The 23,988-nt window shown below is 32.0% G+C and overlaps 1 protein-coding gene across 2 annotated transcripts in view; it reads left to right on the top strand.

Moving 5' to 3' along the window:
• The window catches only part of Mier1 (MIER1 transcriptional regulator), a 58,258-nt gene extending 35,597 nt beyond the window's left edge, over positions 1 to 22,661 (top strand). Inside the window, exons 10-16 of one of the 2 annotated variants that reach the window (XM_076863746.1) lie at positions 1,194 to 1,266; positions 8,115 to 8,266; positions 8,900 to 8,981; positions 10,363 to 10,457; positions 13,142 to 13,269; positions 17,407 to 17,546; positions 19,363 to 22,661. In XM_076863746.1, coding sequence (XP_076719861.1) covers positions 1,194 to 1,266; positions 8,115 to 8,266; positions 8,900 to 8,981; positions 10,363 to 10,457; positions 13,142 to 13,269; positions 17,407 to 17,546; positions 19,363 to 19,691 — 999 coding nt within the window. In that variant the 3' untranslated portion in view covers positions 19,692 to 22,661. Of the gene's footprint in view, positions 1 to 1,193; positions 1,267 to 8,114; positions 8,267 to 8,899; positions 8,982 to 10,362; positions 10,458 to 13,141; positions 13,270 to 14,896; positions 17,265 to 17,406; positions 17,547 to 19,362 lie in introns of those variants that run through there. The other variant, XR_013092000.1, reaches the window with a different exon arrangement.
• The last annotated feature ends 1,327 nt before the right edge of the window (positions 22,662 to 23,988 follow it).

Raw genomic sequence — 23,988 nt, 5'->3', positions numbered from 1 at the left:
TATACAATATTCTTTTTAAAAAACTAATCATAAGAAAGACTGGTTTTCCTCTATAGGTACCATAATAACTATTACATACAGTATGTTTTTGGAGTTAAAATAGGTAAAAGAAGTTCTAACATCAGTGGGATAAAAATAACAGGAAAGAACTTTATAAATCCTAAGAGATAAGTAACTTCCTAAACCATGATTTTGTGTCTGTCCTGCCCTAGACTTTATTTTGAAAATGTTGATTAGTTTGTTTTCATCATTTTGCCACTAGTCAGAAAAGGGGTTTTGTAATCTTGATTCTCATGAATTGTTATTTGTTTTGTTTTGTTTGGTGGTGCTGAGGATTGAATCCAGGGCCTTGTGCATGCTAGGCAGGCACTCTAAACTGAGCTATATCTTCAACTCTGGTTCCCATGAGTTGTGAAATCTCATTAGTGTTGATTTTCAGATGCCTTTCTGAATAGCCAGTTTCACCTAATCTGATAGGACTATATAGATTTGATTATCAGATTTCCTGTGATAATTTAATTCTGATTTTATGGAAGTTCTTTTAAATTTTATATTGATTTAATAAAAGTTAGACACTAACCTGCTTATCCATTTAGTTTGGAGTTTGATCCATTTGGTCTCAACAGAGCTTTATACAAAATTTTTGTATTACTTCCGTAACCCTAAAGCTCTACTTCCCAGAATTAAGTTTATCTCCGAATCACCTAGAGAGTGTTAAGATAATGAGTTCTATCACCAGCATTTTTGGTTTAGTAGCTATGACATGGGACGCAAGCATTTGGGTTGCCAACAATTTCCCAGGGAATGCTGATGATGCTCCTGATACAAATACCATATTTTAAGACCACTATCTTAAATGTAGATACTCTTGAAGGAAATGCTGTACTTTCAGGTGTTTTGTGATTATCTGATTAACTGAGTATAGAATTCACTTTTCATTTTTTATTCATTGTCTACATTGCATTTCACCCCATTGTTATTGCTAATATATTCATCCAATCATATCCAAGCTCTTATCTATTATTAACTCATTCATCCTCACAATACTGCACTGAGGTAATTAATTGGTTGTATCTGTGTTTTATGTCAGAGAAACCAAGGAGAGCTTACTCAAGAAGATGATTAAGCTAGAAAATGAATATAAAATCTATGTTACTAGCTCTGACTATTGTTTTATGTTATTTTTAAAATAGGAGATTATGGTGGGCTCCATGTTTCAAGCAGAAATTCCAGTTGGCATTTGTAGATACAAAGAAAATGAAAAAGGTGAGTTAGTACTGAACTTACATAGCTACTTAATCTGTTAAGGTGATGAACTGTTATTTTATATTTAAAAAGAGCTAAGAACTCTTAGCTACTAAATAACCTCATTGGTTTATGAATGAGAACCCTGTATTAAGAAGTATAATCTACTGTTTTCTAGTTTTGCCCATATAAGTCTAGCAAAACAAAAAGTGAATGCTTTTTTGTTTTTAAGTAACTTAAAGCATCCCAACTATTTATTTTTTAAAACAAAAATTTTAGAAAGAAATTTAATATTTTAAATGCTCTAACTTTATCTTTTTTAACCTTATGAAGGAAACACATAAACATTTATTTTAAATTTAGTTTTTTAAAACAGGCTACTTTGTATCAAAGGTTTAAAAATAAACTGGAGAGCAAACAACTGTGTTTTTGGTTTTTGTTTTTTAAAAAAAAGCTTATTTGCTTTTGAAACTTATGTTACTGAAAAAGATGACTTTGGTATTTGTGTTTTTAAAATGATTTGCAAATACAATTTATTTTCTTAAATGAGCTCATATACAGTGTAACGTCTCTCAAAACTTGACATTTTTCTTAATTTGTTTTTAGTCTTTTCCACATTTCACCTTTATGTACAGAACTCTTTAGAGTTAGGAAGTCTTTTGTCAGTTTGTTTTCTTTTGCTTATTTTCTTTCCCTCCAAAAACTTATTTTATGTTTTAAAAATGTATATACCCTCAAAGCAGTCAAGGAAACACCAGAGGCCAATAAATTTTTGTGACATAAATTTTGTTTTGATAGGCTACTTAAATGTTTACCACTTTCATTCCCTTTTCAAATTCTGGTAACATATAGGACTTGTTATATGTTGAAATTCTGTGCATATATTCTGAGAATATGTTTTAATTGTGTGCAGAAATGAATCATCCATTGGCTTTTATATTTACTTTTTTTTAAATTTTTTTTTAGTTGTAGTTGGACACAATACCTGTATTTATTTATTTTTATGTGGTGCTGATAATTGAACCCAGGGCCTCACACGTGCTAATCAAGCACTCTACCGCTGAGCCACAATCCCAGCCCTATTTACTTTTTTTTTTTTTTTTTTTAATTTAAATATATATGCTTTACTTGTGTAGTGATTAGTACCATGGACTTTTCTTTTCTTTTTTTTTTTTCCCCTGCAAATAAATGAAGAACTGAAAATTCAACCTTTGTTCCTTTTTTAAAATGTGGCTAATTTTGGCTTCATGTTTTCAATTTTAACACTATTTTCAAAGCAGATATACATGATTCTTTTTCAGGAAAAGATATGGTTTATGAAGCACTCTCATTTTAAGAGTTTGAACATATTGGAATTTGCATGGAAGATTAGACTAGACTTAGAAGAGTGACCTTGTTTTGGAGGGGTCACTGTGGTATAGGGCCTTTCCTCAGATGCCAAGTTCTGAAAATGCAGGCTTTTATCAGGATGCCCAGAATTTGTCTCCATTTATGGTACCTCTGTACACAATCTGAACCCAGGAAATCATTTTGTAAAGTATCCTATACAATTAGAAATAAAACTTGTCAAAAAGGTAGTGTTACTAGTGCATTCTTATGGGAAAAAAATTTGTAGGATATTTTTCATGTTTAATATAAAATAGACTTTTTAATAAAAGTGTCCCCCAAACCAAGATATCCCCTTATCTGTATTGTAGAGATTATATGACAAATAGATCAGCAGTCACTTTTTTTTTTTTTCTTTTTGCCTACTAGAATTGAACACAGGGATACTTTTAACACTGAGATAGCCCTAGTTCTTTTAGCATTTTATTTCAAGATAGAGTCTCACTAAGTTGTTGAGGCTGGCTTTGAACTTGCAAGCCTTCTGCATCAGCCTTCCCTAGTCTCTGGAATTACAGGTGTGCACCACCATGCCTGGCAGAATTCTCCTTTTCATCAGTATCAGAAAACCACTCTCCTGATTATCCTGGAGGGTTACTGACACATTTTTTCCTCTCTGCCCTTGGATATTCTTTCTAATAGAAACACTTAAACATTTGTTAGTTACAGTCATATTTCATGCATGCTTCTTTAAACCTGTATCTATTTTGGTTACAAAATCTCCTTAGCTACCATTAAAATTTTCTTAAATTTATGTAAATTATAATTTATACTCAACACAGTATACAGTCATCCCTGGCTATATGTGGGTGTTGGTTTCAGGACACCCCCTCACCCTGACCTTGTGGATATGAAACTCTGCAGATGCTCAAGTACTTTATATAAAATGTCATAGTTTTTGCATTTATCATATGCACATCTTCCTATATGCTTTAAAATTATCTCTGGATTACTTCCAGATACCTAATATAATGTCATTGCATTTAACCAGATATATCAAGAAGAAAAGGTTTGTACATACTCGGTATAGTTTTTTTTAATTCCAAATATTTTCAATTCATAGTTGGGTCAAATCCACAGGTGCAAAACCTACAAATATGGAGGGCCAACTATATTATAACCATTTGTTTATCCATCTGTGTATCCTTACTGCTAATTAGTTGATTTTTACTACATAGGCACTTAGTAAAACATTTGGTATGTGAATTAATAGTTGGGTACAGAATGGTGTTATCAGAACTGGATATGTAGTTTGTAATTTTGATCAGTACCCAGCTTTTTGGCCTTAGATACATTATTTATTTTTCTCCTTACCTGTAAAATTACAACAGTAATATGTATTTATAGAGTTTTGTGATGATTACAGGTGAAATTTTCTGTAGAACAAGCTCATAAGTGCTTAGTAAGTGGCATTATTAGTTAGTCTTATACATTATGTTTAGTTTTTACCAGCCAGTCTTCAGAAAGCATCAGTTGACATTTGATACCCTTTTGCCTGCCAGTGACAAAAATCCAGCTCAATTATTTTAAGCAAACAGAATTACTGGGTTGCTTTACTGGAAATCTTTGCTGATCTGGCTTCAAACACAACTGGATTTAGGGAGCTCTTATGCTCCCTTTTTGATTTATTGTCAGGCAGTCTAAGATGCCTGTTGGGAGCTTTTACTTATAGCATGAGAGCCAGCAAAAATGAGATTACCTCATCCCCTGGAACTCCAACAGAAGTCCTGGAGAGATCCCCTGTTGACTTAGCTTGAGTCGTGTACCTGACCAGAGGAAATCACTATGACCAGAGATGAGTTTATACCCTAGTTTGCCCTTGCCTGTTGCTCATTTATCTGTTCCTGGGACTCTTGGGGTATTATAAGCCCTATCCAGACCGTAAGAGAAAAGGTTTAATTCTGAAAGAAATGAAAAAATATCCTACTGTTCATAAGGTATTTTTCAGTTATGCTTTATGGTTTCTCCCACATGCTAAACTGAATAAACACTGTGGTTTTGTGATAAGATCAGATAAAGAATACTGTTAAACAATCTACATTGTACAGGACCAGCCCCTCACTACTACTAAGTACTATCAAACCAAAAAAAAAGTCAGTGCCAAAATTGAAAAACTTGGACTAGATAAATTGAAAATGATGGACTGTTTAGGAAAGTGGAAAAGACAAGGGAAAGGAGCATTCATTATGTTTTCATACTTACATGACAACTTTTAGATGGCTAGGAATTATTAAGTAGTGAGGAAAAAAGGACCATGTAAATTGTATCTAAATAACATTGATACAATTTGAATTATTTTTCTGTGTTGTTTTTGAGATGGGATCTCACTGTTTCATTGTCAGGCTGAATTCATGGGCTAAAGTGATCCTCCTGCCTAAGCTTCTTGAGTAATTGGAACTACATACAGGTTGCTCTGTGCATCTGGCTCTTATTTTTATTTCTTAAGTAACTGAACTAGAAAAATGAATAAATGCATTACTCTTAATTGATACAAGTTGAATATACCTTTTTCAAACTGCTTGGGACAGAAGTATTTCAGATTTCAGAGCATTTTGAATTTTGGATTTTCCAATTTGGTATGCTCAACCTATACTAGGATTGTTAAAACAGGCAGTTTATTAAACCTGTTGGAAAAAGTTATACACCAAAGTACTGGTTCTAGATCAGCATTTTCATCCTTAGCTATTATATTGGATTAGATAGAATTTTTACTTACGCATTAAAAATGAAATACTTTTAGTGATACTGGCAGTTAATAAGTAGACATTTATTCATTGAAAATTAGTATCCTAGATGGTGAAAGTTTGTTTATAGTTTTGTAGTGGTGGTCTGTCAGTTTCCTATGTCATTTTTTTTTTTTTTTTTCATTCTCAGGTCAGAATGCATAGTAACCCCCTCCAGCTTCTTGCATGCAGTCCCTTCTATCCCAGCCACACATGGTGGATTTTGTGAAATTATTTCAATGATCCATTTTGCTTATTTAACAAGCTTAATTTGATTACCATCAATTTTTCAAATTGTATTTGGGAAAATAAAATAGCTGAAATGAGGCATGTCAGTGCCTTGGTGAGTGTGGTCTGTAGACCAACACCATCAGAATCATCTGTGAATTCATAAGAAATGCAGAATCTGGGGGTCCTATTTCATACCTACAGAGTCAGAATCTTTGACAGACAGCAGGAGTACTTCCTCAACTTGCCTCAACTTACTAGTGAATTCTTGCCTTCTGAATTCAGTCATTTTATGATCACATGAGATCATGTTTTCTAGTAATATAGTTGCATATATTTGTGCTTGCCTTTTAAAAGTTCTGTTTAGATGTGGCAGTTGATTTAGAATGAAATAATTTCTGAAGATTGTGTCACATTTCAGTGATTAAGATCTTAAAATCCAGCAGGCTTATGTCATTTAATGTAATTATGATGAAGAGTAATTTTTTTCCATTCTTTTGATGGTTTTTTTGTTCCCATCTTATTATACATATAGACATTATTTCTCTTTTGGTCTTTGCTGTGTTTTATCATAAGAGTAGAGTTTTGAATTTTTTAGTCATTCCATAACACATTTCATTAAAGGCTCCTATTGCCTATGTTTTATTAAATCTGTTGTCAGAGCTTACATATTTTATTTAAGTGTAAATTTAATAGGAAGATCATTTGGTCTGTGTCTGGAATCAGTAAAGGTTTATTCTCTTTGTAAATGCCATTTGTTCTCGCCTTATGGTCATTATTGAGTTCACTGTAATTGTATAAATGAATTATATTATTCAAAGGTTTTTGAAATTCATCAGGGCTAGCCTCTGTGTTTAGCCACAATTCCAAGAGTCTGACTTTTGTGATTTGGTGCCATCTGGTGATGGCAAGTTGTCCACTTGACTTAAGTAAGACTGTATTTATATTTCATTTCCCCAAAATATTGATAGTGATAACAGAAACATCTTCCAGGTGGTTTGTGTTTATGTCACAGGCCTAAATGGGATGATCTAGCCGGGAGAGCACTTGAGACTCAGGGACCCAACTTTCTGAAATAGCCTTGTCCACCCCCAGAATAAAAGTAATCTATATTGTGCTGTTTCTGAAGAACAGACTTGAGAAGAGAACAGAAATCAAGAGCAGTACTCCAGATTCACTCTTGTAGGAATTTTTTATATTTACCATTTAGAGTTTAACTAGAATTATAGCAGCTGGTTAGAAAAAGAATGATGTTTTTTAAGGAAAAATTTCTAGATACCATCCTTTGTACTTTAAAGAAGAGAATCTATTTTGGGGAACACAAAAAAAGTAGAAAAATTTAAGGAAATATATGTGTTGTTGGAAGACAAGGTAATTTATTTGGAACCACTTAAAATATTGCTTGGTACATAGGGGATAATTAGCTGTTAATTCCTTTTCATAATATAAAATTATTGATGTTAAATTTTCTCTCTCAGTGGGCTCCTTAAATGTCTGGAATTTTAAATGACAAAAACCATTTAAAATCTAGTAAAAACTGTTTACAACTCTACTTCCCCTCTAACTGTTGTGCTGTATCTTCACCCTCACAACCAAACTCTTCTGTAAGAATTTTCTGCTTTATTTCGTCACTTTCCATTCACTCTTCAGACTGCTCCATTGTGGCTTCTGTTTTCACCTCAGTACAGAAACAGTTCTTACAATATTTACCTCCTTGATAATAAATCTACTAAGTTTTTCAGTTTTCATCCTGGTTGTTCAGTAAGATTTAATCAGTCTTTGAAACCACCCTTTGAAACACTCTTCTCTTGGCTCAACTTCTTGACATTTAAAATTCCAATAGTCTGGTTTAGGTCATCCTTCTTTTATTTTTTGAATTTTGATGAAATTTTGGCTTTAATCTTAACAGTGGAAACAATGATAAAACAGATTTTTAAATTATGACTTTTATGGAAGTGATATGTATACATTATAATACTTTGTTGATAGTTGTAGAAAAATATGAAAGTGACAGTAAAAAATATTGCTCCAAATCTCACCACCAAAAAATAACCAGTATTAACATTTGCTGAGCATTTTTCTGACATTGTTTCAAAAATAATCACAGCTAACATCCATTGAGCTCTCCATACATTAGAATGGTTTTAATGTGCTTTAAATTCTTATACCTTCACAAGATAGAGTTATAGTTATCCCACAGATAAGAGGAAATAACTTGCCTCGGGTCATATAAGTAGTAAGTGGTGGAGGCAGAATTCAAATGAAGAGAGCTTTGGAATTTGGGAAACTTAAGGAAGGTCAGACTATATCTGAAGGGCCCATAAAACAGTTCCTTATCTCTGTATAGAATGCTTAATTCAATTTGGCTGTAAATATTACCCAAGAAAGAAATGAAAACAAGTAGTAAGACCACATTTTACTTTTTAGTTTTCAGCATTTTGCTCTTAAGTACAAGCTATTCGTTCAATCATATGTTTCAATACAAACTCTTCAATTTTGGGCAGTTTTCATTAACATTTTATTTTATTAATTTAGTATATGAAAATGATGATCAGCTCCTGTGGGACCCTGAGTACCTACCAGAAGATAAAGTGATTGTATTTCTTAAGGATGCATCTAGAAGAACGGGTGATGAGAAAGGTGTAGAAGCAATTCCTGAAGGATCTCACATAAAAGACAATGAACAGGTACATGAATAAGAAACAACTTTAGAATTTTTCTCAAATAAGTTAGCCATACACATTTATAAATGTAAATGTTTTTCATCTCATTTCATTGTTGTTAATTGTGTCCACCAAAACTCCTATATTAACAGGGAATCTGAGGTTATAATCAGTGTAAGACTTTACCATACTTACTACATTGGAATGATTTCAACTCGAATTTAAACAAAAAAAAAATCTTGATGTTTTATTTTGCCTGTACGTACTTTTGATACACTTTTAAAAATACCTTTGCCTATCCCTGAGAATCTGGATATTATCAAGTTGGGATACTCATTTGAGATATTTATATACTTGGTAAGACCAGCACCTACTATATCTTTTTTATCATTGTTTTTTTTTTTTTTTTTTTTTTTTCTTTTTTAATTTCTAAATTCCTAGGGTTCTATGGCTACAAATTAAGAGTACTTATATATTCTACTCTACCCATTTAGAATATCAACACTGACTTCATGTTCATTTTTCTTTGGTGCCATGTTGCAGTCACTAAAACTATTCAGAAAAGATACAGATAATACTGGAAAAGTCTTTAAGAAATTATAGCAGTGAACTGAACTGTTCATAGTCTGGATCATACATCAAGTTTTATTTTTCTAGGCTTTATATGAATTGGTTAAATGTAATTTTGATACAGAAGAAGCATTGAGAAGATTAAGATTTAATGTAAAAGCAGCTAGAGGTAAGCATAAATGTTAAATTTTTATTTGTTTTAATGATTTGGCAGAAATTTTAAAATTTAGCTCTTCAAGTTTACCTAAATATATCCTAAACTTAATACTGATTTTTCTGAACTTAATAAATATTTGCACAACATAAGTGTTAAAGAAGGCCTTATGGGAATGGGATTAAGTCAGTCTTTTCTTTTTTTATAGGGAGGGAGAAAAGTCCATTTAAGTGAAAAATATAAAAAATATAATGCCTTATAATTTCAGAATAGTTTGTAAATATTTTATTATTTATTACTTGGTAATATTCATGCGAGCTAAATAATATAACAAATGTTGCCTTCACTTTAAAATTGTGAGACTTAGATCTCTTGACTCAAAGTAACTTGGCTAAAATAACTCATAAGTAATGAAGTCATAACTAAAATGCAGATTTTTACTGTAGATCTGGCTTTCACCTTTACTTACCTATAGTTAAGTAACAAGTGAGAGATACTTATTTATTCAACAAAAATTTGAGGGCCTTCTGCATTCTGAGGGTATAATTTTGAACCAAAGTCTCTGCCTTCGTGGTACCTAGCAGCCTAGAGAGAGAAAGAGTTATGATGAGTTCTTCCAAGAAGAATTAGGGGTGCTATTAAGATCTATTATAGGGGCTGGGGATGTGGCTCAAGCGGTAGCACGCTCGCCTGGCATGCGTGCGGCCCGGGTTCGATCCTCAGCACCACATGCAAAACAAAGATGTTGTGTCTGCCAAAAACTAAAAAATAAATATTAAGGAAAAAAAAAAAAAAAGAAAGATCTATTATAGGTAGCTGCGTGGAAGAATGCTTGCCTAGCATGTATGAGGTGCTAGGTTCAATCCTCAGCACCACATAAAAATAAAATAAACATATTGTATTCATCTACAACTTACAAGAAAAAAATCTGTTGTAGTTGGACTTAACCTAGTTGAGGAGAAAGTAGGATTTTAGAGAAGGCTTCCAGAACAAAATATTTTTTCTGGCATGTAAAAGAATTGTCTAGGTGAAAGAGGGGATAAGTATTAGGTCAATTGCAGGGAGTAATTCTTAGCCAACCCGTTACCATGCACAGAGTCTGAGGTAAGAAATAACTTAGTAAATTTAATTGAAAGTGGATAATACAGTTGGATCAAGAAGAATTAAGGAGAAAGTTGAGGCTGGAGAGATAGAGAATAAATCATTCAAAATTTTATTAAAATCAGAAGTTTTTGTCACTTTATCTTCTCTAATGATCTATACTAGAGCTAGGGAATAAATTATTTCCCTCATTTTTTACCAGAAAGTTAGATTTATATTTGCAGTTTTGTTTGCTATGTGCAACATTTGAAACAATATTACTTACCAGTCCCCGCCCCCTTTCCCTTTTTGTCAGAGGAATTATCTGTTTGGACAGAGGAAGAATGTAGAAATTTTGAACAAGGGCTGAAGGCCTATGGAAAAGATTTTCATTTGATTCAGGCTAATAAAGTAAGTAATGATGCATGTTCTCATTTTTACAGAAAAAAAGTTAGTTTAACCCAAATAATTATATTATCTTAATTTGTTGTATTTTCTTATGCTGAAGTTTTTATAATGAATATTATAATTTTGTAAATCTCTTGACATAAATTTGCCAGGTGACTGTTTTTACTGCATATTATTGGAAGTATTTGAGAATTGAACTCGAGTATGTTAACCAATTTCTGGTTGTGGTGTTTGTGTGTAATGCAGTTACTGACAGCTGTTTTCTGACAAGATGTGTGTCTGTGTCTGTCTGTCTCTCTCTCTCTCTCTCTCTCTCTCTCACTGGGAATTGAATCCAGGTCCTCACAAAAGTTCTCTGCCACTGAGCTACATCTCCAGCTCTTGTTAAAAGATGTTTTAAGGAGGGTCTTTTAAATAATTTTGAAATTTTGAAGCACTTTTAACATGACATTCTTGACAATTAAAATATTTATTACATTTGCATAATTCCTGAGTGGTTTAAAAATCACATTATGATTTAATGTTTCAGATGCATCTATTTATGGTGATGATAAATTATCATCACCATAAACACCATAAATAGTTAGTTTTATTTAGCATGATTATTTATCATTCTATATTGATAATATAATCTATCTCTCCAAAGAATTTCATAATTACTTGCAAATTTGGGGGTTTAATTATTACAGATGAATTCAGGTATGATTTTTAATAATACCTACCCAGTGATAGTATAGGAAAATAAGTTGTTTCTGTGGGAGATTAGGACAGACAAAACTAAAGACTCAGAATTTAAATATAGGAAATTAATCTCTAAGCTTATGAACATCATATTATTTTTAGCAAATTCAAGAAGCTTAGCTATACATATTTTCTTTTATATGGTAGCTTGTGTAGGACCATGTTGAAAGTGCCTAGGCTTGTGGCTGAAGCTCTAAAATAGTCTTTTACTATAGTCCTCTTTTTTTATGCTTCTGTGATCAGATAGTGTTCACTTGATTTGTTTCACAACATATTTAACATTAATTAGTTCATGTTCACTAAAAAAGAGTTACTTACAAATTCTATTAGTTTATTTTTCTTAATCTTGATATACATTAATTAGTTCATTCCCAATTACCTTGTGTTTTGGTAATTAGCAGCAGACTATGTAATAAAAGAGAATTTTTGAGTCTTAGCATTTAGGATAACTTAAAGATAGATACAGTTGGTATCAAAAAATGTATGACCCTAATGTGTCCAGATCATCTGATAATCTCAAATATTATCAACACTTGAGGAAAGGACTATATTGTGCTAATGATTGGCTGTTTGTGTGTTTCTGATTTTTTTTTTTTAACCCATTACTTCATGGATGAAAGGGACATTTCTGATCAGATTTTTCTACTATTTTTACTTGAATTCAAATACTATTCAAACCATGCTAGATTACCTGTAGAGGGCATCCCTAAAATGGTAACTGATGTAACTAGCAGAAGCACCAACCCCTACCTATACAATATTTTTTTTTTTTTTTTTTTTTAAGGAGTAAGAACTTCCTAAGTGGCTTGAAACTATGAGCCAAAAAAGTCTTAATATTAAGTCTCATCAAGAATAACATCTTGTTTCTTTATAAAACATTTGATAAGATGATCTTTTAATGTTATAGAAGTCATCTGACATACGAACTAGTTACTTCAGTGAACAAAAGGAGGACAGTAATTCCCTGAGGAAGAATAATGTTTCATTAAAAATATCAGGACTTTATTTTTATACTTGGAATCAAACTTCAGATCTTAATCATAATCTATTATGAAGGCTTATTTTGTTGAAGTTTTTTGCCTTGGCTTAAATCTGAGAAATAAGATTCCTTTGGAGGCAAAAAAAAAAAACTTAGGAGGTTTATTTTTTTTTTTAATTTTAATCCTCATATTGTTTTCATTCTCAAGGGAAAAATGGTTCAAAGTTGTCAAGTGTAAGCAGAGAGGAAGAAAATATATATTGGATAAGGAAAGGTATCAACAGTTGTCTGCTTCAGGATCAGAAATTTTATGGGTTAAAGTACTATTACCATACATTCCAAACACTAATTCATATTCCCCAAACAAAATAATGACAAAGGAGATTAATCCCCATAAGTCTTGAACATTATATGAGGGGATCCATTCATTTACACACATAGGTACAGCACAGTAAGGCACAGGAGTGACATAGTAAACAAAGCATAAGCATAATTATAATCACTTTTATCACACTAGCATATCCTCAGACTTTTTAGAAGGTAAATTGAATTAGTCTGGATTATTGTTAGGACTAGCAAGAGAATCTTTTGAAAGAGATTAAAGGTAGATTCCCTACATGCTTTATCAGTAAAATATTTTTAAACAGTTCATAATTCATTTTTCACCTAAATGCCATTTCCAGACATTTTCAATAAAAGAGCATTTACTTTGTAGTAAATTATTAGGATGGTGGGGTAGCCTTTAAAAAGTAGAATGTTAAATATCTGAAGATCAGTTGCCAATGTATTAATTCTCTTAACAGAAGCTTAGAAAGAAGCTATCAACATAGTTGCTTCAATATTTTATTTCATACGTAATATAATTTTGATCAGTTAAAGATAAGTTTATTTTCAAACTTCAGATGTTTTTCATGGAATAACTATTAAAAAGTAGATGATTCTTAAAAAACGGGTTTGTTTCTTACAGGTACGAACAAGATCAGTTGGTGAATGTGTAGCATTCTATTACATGTGGAAAAAATCGGAACGTTATGATTTTTTTGCCCAGCAAACGCGATTTGGAAAAAAGAAATATAACCTTCATCCTGGTGTAACGTGAGTTAATTTTTTCCTTTAAGGCAAAAAAATTTTTTTTCTTTTTACTTTTCTAGCACTTCCTTAATAGTGTAATGGTTTTTAGACTCTTACTTTTGTAATAAAATTACATTAGTTTAAATTTTTACCTTTATAGGGCATTTAGACTTTTCAGTGTCGTATAAAAGATTGTAAGCCACATCTCATATTATTCGAAACAACAAATCTATCATTAAAGCAAAGTTTAGAGTGTATATTTTTGTTATGTACCCCTGAGAAAAATATATCAGAACAACTGTGGAAAAGTGTGTTATTATACAGTTTTAATCCCTAATAATTCTTTGAGAGCAGTGGAAATAGGAAAATTTTTGTTTTCTAAAACTAGGTGATATGACTAGTAGAGGCCCTTTAAAGAAGAAGGAAAATTAATATTTTTCCTTGTCCAGTCTCTTTTGATCCCAGGAACCAAAAAAAAAAAAAAATAAGATTTGAATATGATGTTCTAAAAAGGGAAAAGTAAAGGCATATAATAAATCCGGTCAAATTGCATCCTCTTTTTTGCTACCAACTTTTTATAGAAGAGAGAAAATGCACATAGTGACTTTCTTTTTCCTAGCTGTCCTGAATCTTTAAGAGAAGTAATATTCAATAATCCAGCTCTAGCTTTCTCCCAATGACATAGATATGGGTTGTTGAATGTACTCTATGCAAAATGTTTTGTTATACCTAATATAGTTCTCGTGCATCAAATTCTTTTAGCCTCATTCAGTCTGGTTTTGGAATGAAACATACATTCTACCACCAAGAAACAAGTAATTGTTAAAAGTATATACTTAAAGTACAAAGAGTATTGAACTTCTTTTTTTTTTTTTTTTTTAGTTGTATGTGGACACAGTACCTTTATTTTACTTATTTATTTTTATGTGGTGATGAGGATCAAACCTCACACATGCTAGGCAAGCATTTTACTGCTGAGCCACAACCCCAGCCCAAGTACTGAACTCTTCATCTCACACAAATCATTGTTTTAAAATATCAATGAATTGTTATGGCAGAATTAACTTCATATGATACTGCCCTTCATTATTCCCTAATGTTTGCAGAATATAAAATAATGCAAAGCTAGGGCTTGATTTGATCAATACTCATCAATAAAGATGTTCTTAATTAAGGCTGTCAAAATAATTGATTTTCAAAGATCTGCTTTACATGTATATTTGATTGTGTTTTTTAAACTCCTAGGCTATACTTTCTTGGTTGCAATAAATTATAGGTATGTGTCTCTCTTGGTCACTTCCTTGGAGGATCCAATATTCAAAAGCCCAAAAGCAAAATAGCTTAAAAAGGAATAAATGAGTATAATTGGCTCTTGGAAATCATGAGACCATGGACTGTGTACTTCATCCCTTGTTATTCAAAGCTGGTGATTGGGTGTAATTTTATGTAAGCAGCATTCCAGCGTTTAACTACTTAAGTGTTATTGAAATGAAATTTTTATGGGTTATTCATTGGTAGTATACAAGCATTATGATATAGGACTAAATATATCTCTCCAGTAGGCAGTGTATATCTTAAAATAGTCTCAGTTTTCAACTATTCTGTAGGGAAAAATAATAGTAACATCTTTCATTTTTTTCACCCATTTCAGAAATAATGTTCACACATGAACTACAGTCAATCTGTCATCATCAGCAGTAAGAACATAAGAGTTGTCATTCTGGGTCAGACTCATGGTTCATCCAGTTTTCTCTTTGAGAAAGCATCACCAAGGGAAGTGTTGTGGGCTGGCTTAGTTGGTCCTCTGTGATGTCAAGCTCAACAGGTTAGGTAGGGATGTACCACCAAACATTCTAGTTTCTATAATAATCTCTCCATAGTTTATGAAAACTTTTTGAAGATACTTATATCTAATAAGCTTGAATCCTGCTTAAGTATTCTGGGATGCAATAAGCATAGTAACCCATGTCTTTATGTTTTCTCAGGCTATAAGAGTTAACAGTGGTCCCTTATTGAAATGGTATGATGTGAACAAGTGTGTTTTTTCCCTTAGGCCAGATTACCACGGTTTTGTAAACATCAGTTATAACTCCTCTGGGTCTTTTATAATGCTTTTTAAAAAAGAAAGAACCATAATTTATTTTTAAGTAAGATTCATCCTTTTTAGCTGTACAGTCTTCAATAAGAAGCAGTAACCAAACCATACATGATTTTTCAGATAGGAAGAAATTGTGGGGGTTTTTTGTTTGTTTGTAAGTGTAGAGAAATTTTTCTGGTTTGTTCCATTTTCTATTAAAACTTGCATTTTAAATGCTGTATTAAAACATGAAATTACTGCCTATAGGGAAAAATTTGTGTGAGTTTTTCTTAACCTTTATAAGTTCAAACTCTGTAGTTCAGAACACATTATTCTGAAAGTTATTTATTTTCCATTAAATTGTTACCTTTCATTTGTTTGCCACAATGAAGCATGTTTGCTACTTTTCTACCTAAAAATAGTTTTTGAAAGATCTAACCACACGCAAATTTGAGATTTCATTCATCTTTAGAAAATGACAATCATTGTTCTTTGTATCATTGCCATATTCAGAAATTTAAAATAATTTTGATATCTAACAACTCTAACTTCCTTTTGGCTTTTAACATCCTTTATTTTTCATTCCCACTAAGCTATTTTCATTTTCACCCTTCTTAATCATGTATCTTCTGTTCTCTTAGCCTTAGTTTCTGACATCCCATTGGTATTCATCAAACTCATTTCCATTTCTTTGTACTTCAGATTACTTATGTCATTGTTCTGTAATTATAATCTCCATTTATAAATGAGGAAAATAATGCCCTAAAATGATTAGTCATAGTGATATATGTTTCTATGATATGCATTGGCTTTATGCCTCAGACTATTTGAATCATCTTGAGGTTGGATACGACATTCCTCTATTTATGTTATCCTCATAACCCAGCTGGCAGTGGTCATAATATAGTTTAAGTTTATAACTACAATTAACAGTATATTGTAGAATATTTCCATGGAATTTCATAAAAGTCCTAAGAGGTTTAACTGTTTCCTTCTTACATTCTTAATTTATTGCAAAGTTCTAAGAGACTCATTTACTTTTAAGGAATTTTAAAATAAGTAAGTATTTATTGAATTTATTGATGCAGTGGTAAACAAAATAGACTAAAGCTCCTGCCCTTGGGTAATTATATCTTAGTACAGGAATAAGCAAACATTTTTATGTAAAGAGATAGAAAATAAATATCTTAAGCTCTGCAGATCTTAAGGTCTCTGTCACAACTACTCAACTCTGTTGTCATTGCATGAAAACATTCATAGACACTAATATGTGTGGCTGCATGCCAATAAAACTTAACAGATGGCTAGCCCACAGGACATAGTTTGCTGACCGTTATCTTTTGCAAAACATTTCATACATACCTAATAGAACAACCATGTGTGATAGGTAGGACAGGTATAACTTATCTGCATTTTATAGGTAAAGACACTAACCCTCAAAGAGACAAGTATTTAAGCCCAGATCTTCTCACCCTAACTCAGTGTCACTTACCACAACTTTGTAGTTATGAATAACACAGGGAAGAATTGCGCTCATCTTAAAAGATACTGACAGTATAAAAATCCACAGATAAGCCTGAGAACTTAGCTTATTATAGCTCAGATCTCACAGAAAGGTAATAACAGAAGGTATTTAGAAAGATTTTTGGAGATGGTCAGACCTCTTCATTGTGTCCCAGTTTATCTTCCTTCTGCCTTTAGGAGCTTTAAAATCCAGCTTTTGTTCAGAACTTATTTTGTGTTCCTGATGACAGCATCCTGATCTCTTCACTTGCAGATGCTTCAGTTTTAGTTGGGCCACCCTAAGCACTTGCCTACAAATTTAAGTTTTTAAACTTCCCATGGATCTTTAAATTTTGCTAATTTAAAGCCTTTATGCATTTTCCCTATAAACATGTAACCAAAAGAGACTTCATTTAAATGTTTAGATCCTGGTGCAAGATATGAGGCATTAGATTTAATGGAAGTGAAAATTAGGATATTTTTGTTAATGAAAACTTGAAAATTTAACTTCAACTAATTTAAATTTTAAACTTTTTTATTGTAAGAAAATAATTGTATTATTATTTAACTTAATTTTAAAGGGACTACATGGATCGGCTTCTGGATGAAAGTGAAAGTGCTGCATCAAGTCGAGCACCATCCCCTCCCCCAATTGCCTCAAACAGTAGTAACAGCCAGTCTGAGAAAGAAGATGGCACTGTAAGCAATAGTAACCAAAATGGTAAGTAACTGATAAAACATTTCTATTCCTTCATGGTGAGGGACACTTTTCTTTCAGTAGTTCAAGAAACTCAGTTTGTGTTTTTGCCAGACTTCCAAAGCAGAAAGTGAAAATTTTTAAGTAACGTATGAAACATATATATGTCAGCATACTTGTATTTTAAAAGACATAGAATACATAGTAATTGGAAAGAGGTTCTCATTAACATTCCTAAAAAATAAATTTACTAAAGCATACTACCAACAGTGTCCATTTCTTTTTAAGAAATTTGTTTTCAGTAGCATCTTATCTAGATGAGATGATGCCTGGATATAAGTATTGATGTTAACTTCTAAACCAGAATTACAGGCATTTCACATCAAGATTATAATTATTTATAAAATACCTTGAATGTTTGTATCATTTAAGTGCTGTAAGCCTATAAAGAAAAAAAAAATAGGTAATAAGAGCACTGCTTTGACTATTTGGATTATCTTTAAAGATAGTAGCATAATAACCTTGAAGATTTTCTTCAGTATCTCATGATACATTAATCCCTTTGTGCATTCAGGTTGAGTGCATTTTTGAGCTAGGGAAAGTAGAATATTTTCTTTGAAGCAGAATGTAATTCTTTATGCTGAATATTTTTCAGGTAATTAAACTTTAATTATCTCTTGTGGTGGGTCCTGTATTTACTTCCTATCACCAAAATTTGAATTCCATTTTGCCATCAATTCTAGTATGATCTTTCTGTCATTCCTTACTTTTATTAGAATAATTATGCTTTAACTTTTCTTAACCTATTGTGGAGGAATTTGTATTTACTTTTAGCACTTTTTTTAAGTGTACATGTGGACACTGCAACATTAAATTTTTACAAAACAGATTATTTAAATCCCCTTAGATAAATATAGTGTGTGATCTTTTAAAGCACAAAACCGATAGATTTTATTAAGAATAAAAAAGTTATGGCATCTTGATTTTATATGGCTGTAGAAAATTTTAAGCTTCTATAATAATAACCATTGATTTTGTTTTTACATAGATTTAGAAAGTCAGCCCTTTTGCTAAGTCTAGATAGTTTATGTGTATCTCTTTGGTTCAGCTTATTTAGGCTATTAGATCCAGTGCCTCTATTTTTTTTCTTTTTTTCTTTTTATTGTACCAGGGATTGAACCGCTGAACCATATCCCCAGTCCATTTTTTATGTTTTATTTAGAGACAGGGTTTCACTAAGTTCCTGAGGCTGGCTTTGAACTCCTAGTTCTCCTGCTTCATCCTCCCGAGCCTCCAATGCCTCTTTGTTGTCACATAATACAAAACCTTTTAATATATGCCAAAATTTGTGAGGTGCAGTGGCACACACACGTAATCCCAGAAATTTGGGAAGCCAAGGTAGGAGGATCACAAATTTGAGGCCAACCTCAACAACTGAAGACACTCTCAAAATAAAAAATACAAAGGGCTAGTGATGTAGTTCAATGATAAAGTACCCCTGGGTTCAATCCTTAGCACAAAATGAAGGGGAAAAAAATTAACATGCCAAATTCTATTCTTTGTTTTTTACATTTATTAACTTAATTGATTTTTACAAGGTATGTTGTAAGGTAAACCTGTTCTGATCCTCATTGAGTATATGTGATGAAAATGAGGTATACAGAGTGTAAGGAGTTGGCCTAACATCACACAGCTAGTAAGTAATGGAGCCAAAATTTAGACCATATCTGCTTTGCTTCTTTGGGAAAAAAAAAAAAAAAGGTATTTTGCAGTAGCTGTTTATAATAGTTTACAAATTTAACTTTTTTGTACTAGCAGTTTTATTTATCTTTCTACTTAGGGGTGTCATCTAATGGACCAGGTGAAATATTAAACAAAGAAGAAATAAAAGTTGAAGGATTACATGTCAATGGACCAACAGGTGGAAATAAGAAACCACTTCATGCAGACATGGATACTAATGGTTATGAAACAGATAACCTAACCACTGATCCAAAACTTGCCCATATGACTGCAAGAAATGAAAATGATTTGGATGAAAAAAGTGAGAGACCTGCCAAAAGGCGAAGGGTAAACAGCAATGGAAAAGAAAGTCCAGGTTCTTCTGAATTTTTCCAAGAAGCAATATCACATGGAAAATTTGAAGAACTTGAAAACACAGATGACTAAATTTTAGGCCTATTTTACTTTATTTGGAAAAATTTTGGTGTGACTAAAATTTTCAGGGTTGATGGGTTACCTTAAAAATTTTTTATTTCCTACAAGCAATTGGTTAAAATTTGAAAATTTGAATTGAATCCTAACTTTTTAGGAAATAAGATTTTATAATTCTACCTTTTTCAAGATCTTTTTCTTCACAACTATCAGACCCTTTCAAGGATATAAAAATAATTTAGCAAATTTGAATGAAGTAAAGATATCAGTACCTTTTCATTTGATGTATTAATCATAAAATCTCACTACAAGGTAATTTTTCTTTAGTTTCATGTGGAGGAATACCAGGAAAGAAAGGAAAAAAATAATAAGAGTTTAGAGTTCTGCTTAACATCAATTTTTCTGAGTTTCTTGAAATATCCTTATAACAGGCATTGTTTCTCCATATAAATTGAGTATCATTATTAAGGGAACCCTTATGAATCCTGAAAGTTATGCTAGCATGATTTTTTTATATATAGAAGTTTAAAATAAACCAAGTCAGGTTTGTATATGTAAAATTGTTGACATCAATGATGTCTTTCCATATTCTTATCTGGGCTTAAGAAATACATTCTGTATTTTTCCAGATTCTTTGTAGCCTTTGAAAGATTTTTACAGTACATATGTCTTGACTGAGCTGTCCTTTCTTAATACAAAAAAGCTTGTATAATTTTCTTAACTTGTACAGTTGGTAAACTTTTATGAGAGGAATTGATATCCTGAGTCTGTCAGCTTTCATTTTATTTTGCTAAGGTTTTTCTAATGAATTTTTAAGTGTTTATGTAGTTAACTAAGTCCTGTTTCTTATCCAGGTGGCAAAAGCCTTCATTAAGAATAGTGAAAATTTGGTTTTTTTCAAATTTCTTCTATGGACAAATAATTTGAGAATTCTGAAATTAAGCATGATGCTTAGATTGCACAGTTTGTTTTTTATTTGCTATAATTTTCAAAGTTATTTTTTAAGTAAAACAAAGGTTTAATGTCAGCTTAAATGTTTCATGCTGACTAGACTCCTGTTTAGTTATTTTTATATGCATTATAAAGTTTCCCAGTTTTGCATTAAATCAATAGAGGGGAAAAGGTTAAGTGATATTAATATATTGGCACACAAGGAGTAACTGTTGATAGGCAACAGTATTGATTTTATGAGAAAAATGATGGAGTTTGAAGAGTTTTCAGACCTTTGCAATATAAGCCAGTTTCCAGATTTGATAATGTTTTTCCAGAATGAAAATAAGATATATAGATAAAACCATTTCTCTGTGTGATGACAAATGGGATTATCCATCTGCATAGTCATGTAAGGGTGCCATTTTATTTTTAGTGCAAAATTCTTGTTAAGAAAATGTAGTTTTATACAGCTAATAGACCAACCTATATCCAGACTTTTATAAAAGATTATTAACTATTCTTTTCTCACACAGACATATCCCCAAATGCTTCTTCCAGTTCATTTTTAGCCATCAGTTCAAGAAGCCAATGCCTTTTAAAAATAAATCTTCAGTAGTCTTCTTTTTAATGACTCAATTGTCTAATGCAACTGAGTAGAGGTTTGCACTGAGAAATTGTCATTTAGGCCTTACCACCCCCCCCCCACAAAGTATTATTAACATTTGTTCAGACTGCTTCCTTTCACCAATATGAACAACTTTTTTTCCCCAAACAGTGTTTAAAGCCACTTTACAACACTTGATGATGTCATATAATGTACATTCACTGTTGTTACATAAATATACAAGTAAATCAAGTTTTGGGTAGAAGTGTCAAGAAGCAATGAATTTTTTATTGTTTTTGTTTGTTTTTACCTAAAACATTAATTTATCCAGAATGATGGTAGTTTTAGCAGATGGTCACAATCCATTTTTAAAACAGATTTTATGAAATGAATCCAAAGCCTCCTAGCTCTTCGTCAAAGATGGTCTTTAGAATAGCAATGCTGTGCTTTTTTAAATGGTTGCAATATTAAGATGCCGTTTTCACCTTTTTTAAAAGATACATTTTGTTTGCTGGTTTGTGAAGTTCTTACAAATTTATTATAGGAATGTTTTTAAGTAAATTCTCAGGCATGATTACAAATGCGGCACATGTATAAATGTTAGGAAAATTTTACTTTTCTTGTCTTTTTAAAATATGCATAATGAACATTCCACTATTATAATACATAATGTTCAGCTTTTATTAAATATTTAATTGTATTTTGTGTTTATACAGGCGTTTCACATTTCTTCATAACACAGCCACTATAATTTGATAAGTCATTGCACTATTTAAAAATTTTTAGTAATATCATGAATTTAATTTGCTTAAGATTTAGTACATTTCATAACTCTTGAACTCTTTGACAAACTGCATTGGGAAAAGAAGCCTTTGTTAGTAGTTACTTATCTCCCTACCCCACTCCCACCCCAGCAAAGCACTATCATTTTCGTTTGGTATTGTTTTATGATGTTTTCAGATAGAGTTCAGAATCTGCAACTCAGTTCAACACAAATATGTTGAGCTTTAAAATGTATTTGAAGTAATATTTAAATAGGCATTTAAAATTATGAATTAGATGTTTTTAAATTTATGCATAGTAATTTTGCACTGTAAAATATTTACCTTCTCCCATTCCCTTCTGTCATTTCTGAATATGCTTATTAAAATATTTTTTTAACATATTTGTGTACATAATGCTGTGTGAATGATTTTCATTAGGTTTTAGTTACAGATTTTTAAATCTATATGATGATGCACATTATTTTACAATGCAAATATTTACAATCTCTTTCTTCTACTCCTATACATATCGCACCGAGTAGTTTTTCAATGGTTCTTCTTTTCTTTTACCTGATACTGGGTGATATATTTTTGTCCCCACCCACTCACCCAGAGATCCTTTAGTGCTAGAACCTCCATTCACCCTGTATTTCTTTCTCTGGACTATATAATTAAAAATAATTTATTCCTTTCTTTTGCAGTGGAGTTCACATCATATAATATTTTGCAAAATAAAACTTGTTTCTTCACAATATTTGCTTTGCTATCGGTGGATAATTGAGTGGGAACTTTGAATAAGTGAAGATTGGCAAACTTCCATGGCAGTAGTTAGATGTGTGCTCATATGCCAAGGGATTACACAATGGAGTATTGCTCTGCATTAAGAAATGACAAAATCATAGAATTTGGAGGGAAATGGATGGCATTAGAGCAGATTATGCTAAGTGAAGCTAGCCAATCCCTTAAAAATAAATGCCAAATGTCTTCTTTGATATAAGGAGAGTAACTAAGTACAGAGTAGGGACGAAGAGCATGAGAAGATTAACATTAAACAGGGATGAGAGGTGGGAGGGAAAGGGAGAGAGAAGGGAAATTGCATGGAAATGGAAGGAGACCCTCAGGGGTATACAAAATTACATACAAGAGGAAGTGAGGGGAAAGGAGGAAAAATACAAGGGGGAGAAATGAATTACAGTAGAGGGGGTAGAGAGAGAAGAGGGGAGGGGAGGGGGGATAGTAGAGGATAGGAAAGGCAGCAGAATACAACAGACAACAGAATGGCAATATGTAAATCAATGGTTGTGCAACTGATGTGATTCTGCAATCTGTATATGGGGTAAAAATGGGAGCTCATATCCCACTTGAATCAAAGTGTGAAATATGATATATCAAGAACTATGTAATGAACAACCTACAATAAAAATTAATTTAAAATTAAAAAAAAATACCAAATCAGAAATATCTAAGGTTTTCCCAGCTATTATAACATCAAAAATGCCACTGAAGAAAATCATCAGGAGGAATAGGAATTTTCAGATTTTAATCTTCTGTCTCACTGAAAAGGACTTTTTCTAATACATGTTTACTGTAAACTTCTTTATTATACACTCTAAAGATTGTCTGGATCTGGGGCTGGAGTTGTGGCTCAGGGGTAGAGCACTCGCCTAGCACGTTGAGGCCCTGGGTTCGATCCTCAGCACTACATAAAAATAAATAAATAAAATAAAGGTATTGTGTCAACTACAACTAAAAAATACTTATTAAAAAAAAAAAAAAAGATTGGATCTGCTGGCTATGGTGTCTTACACCTGTAATCTCAGCAACTCTGAAGCTGATGAGCCCTTGGATTATAAATTCGCGAGGCCAGCATCAGTAATTTAGTGAGGTACTGGACAACTTAGATGCTGTCTCAAAAAGGGCGGGGGGGACTTGGGACTGTAGCTCAGTAGTACTAAAGTACCCCTGAGTTTAATCCCTAATACTATCCCCCATTTCCCCCCCCCAATTTTTT

The sequence above is a fragment of the Callospermophilus lateralis genome, chromosome 7, assembly GCF_048772815.1.
Source record: "Callospermophilus lateralis isolate mCalLat2 chromosome 7, mCalLat2.hap1, whole genome shotgun sequence".
Lineage (NCBI taxonomy): Eukaryota > Metazoa > Chordata > Mammalia > Rodentia > Sciuridae > Callospermophilus > Callospermophilus lateralis.
This window is presented reverse-complemented; position numbering and strand designations above follow the sequence as displayed.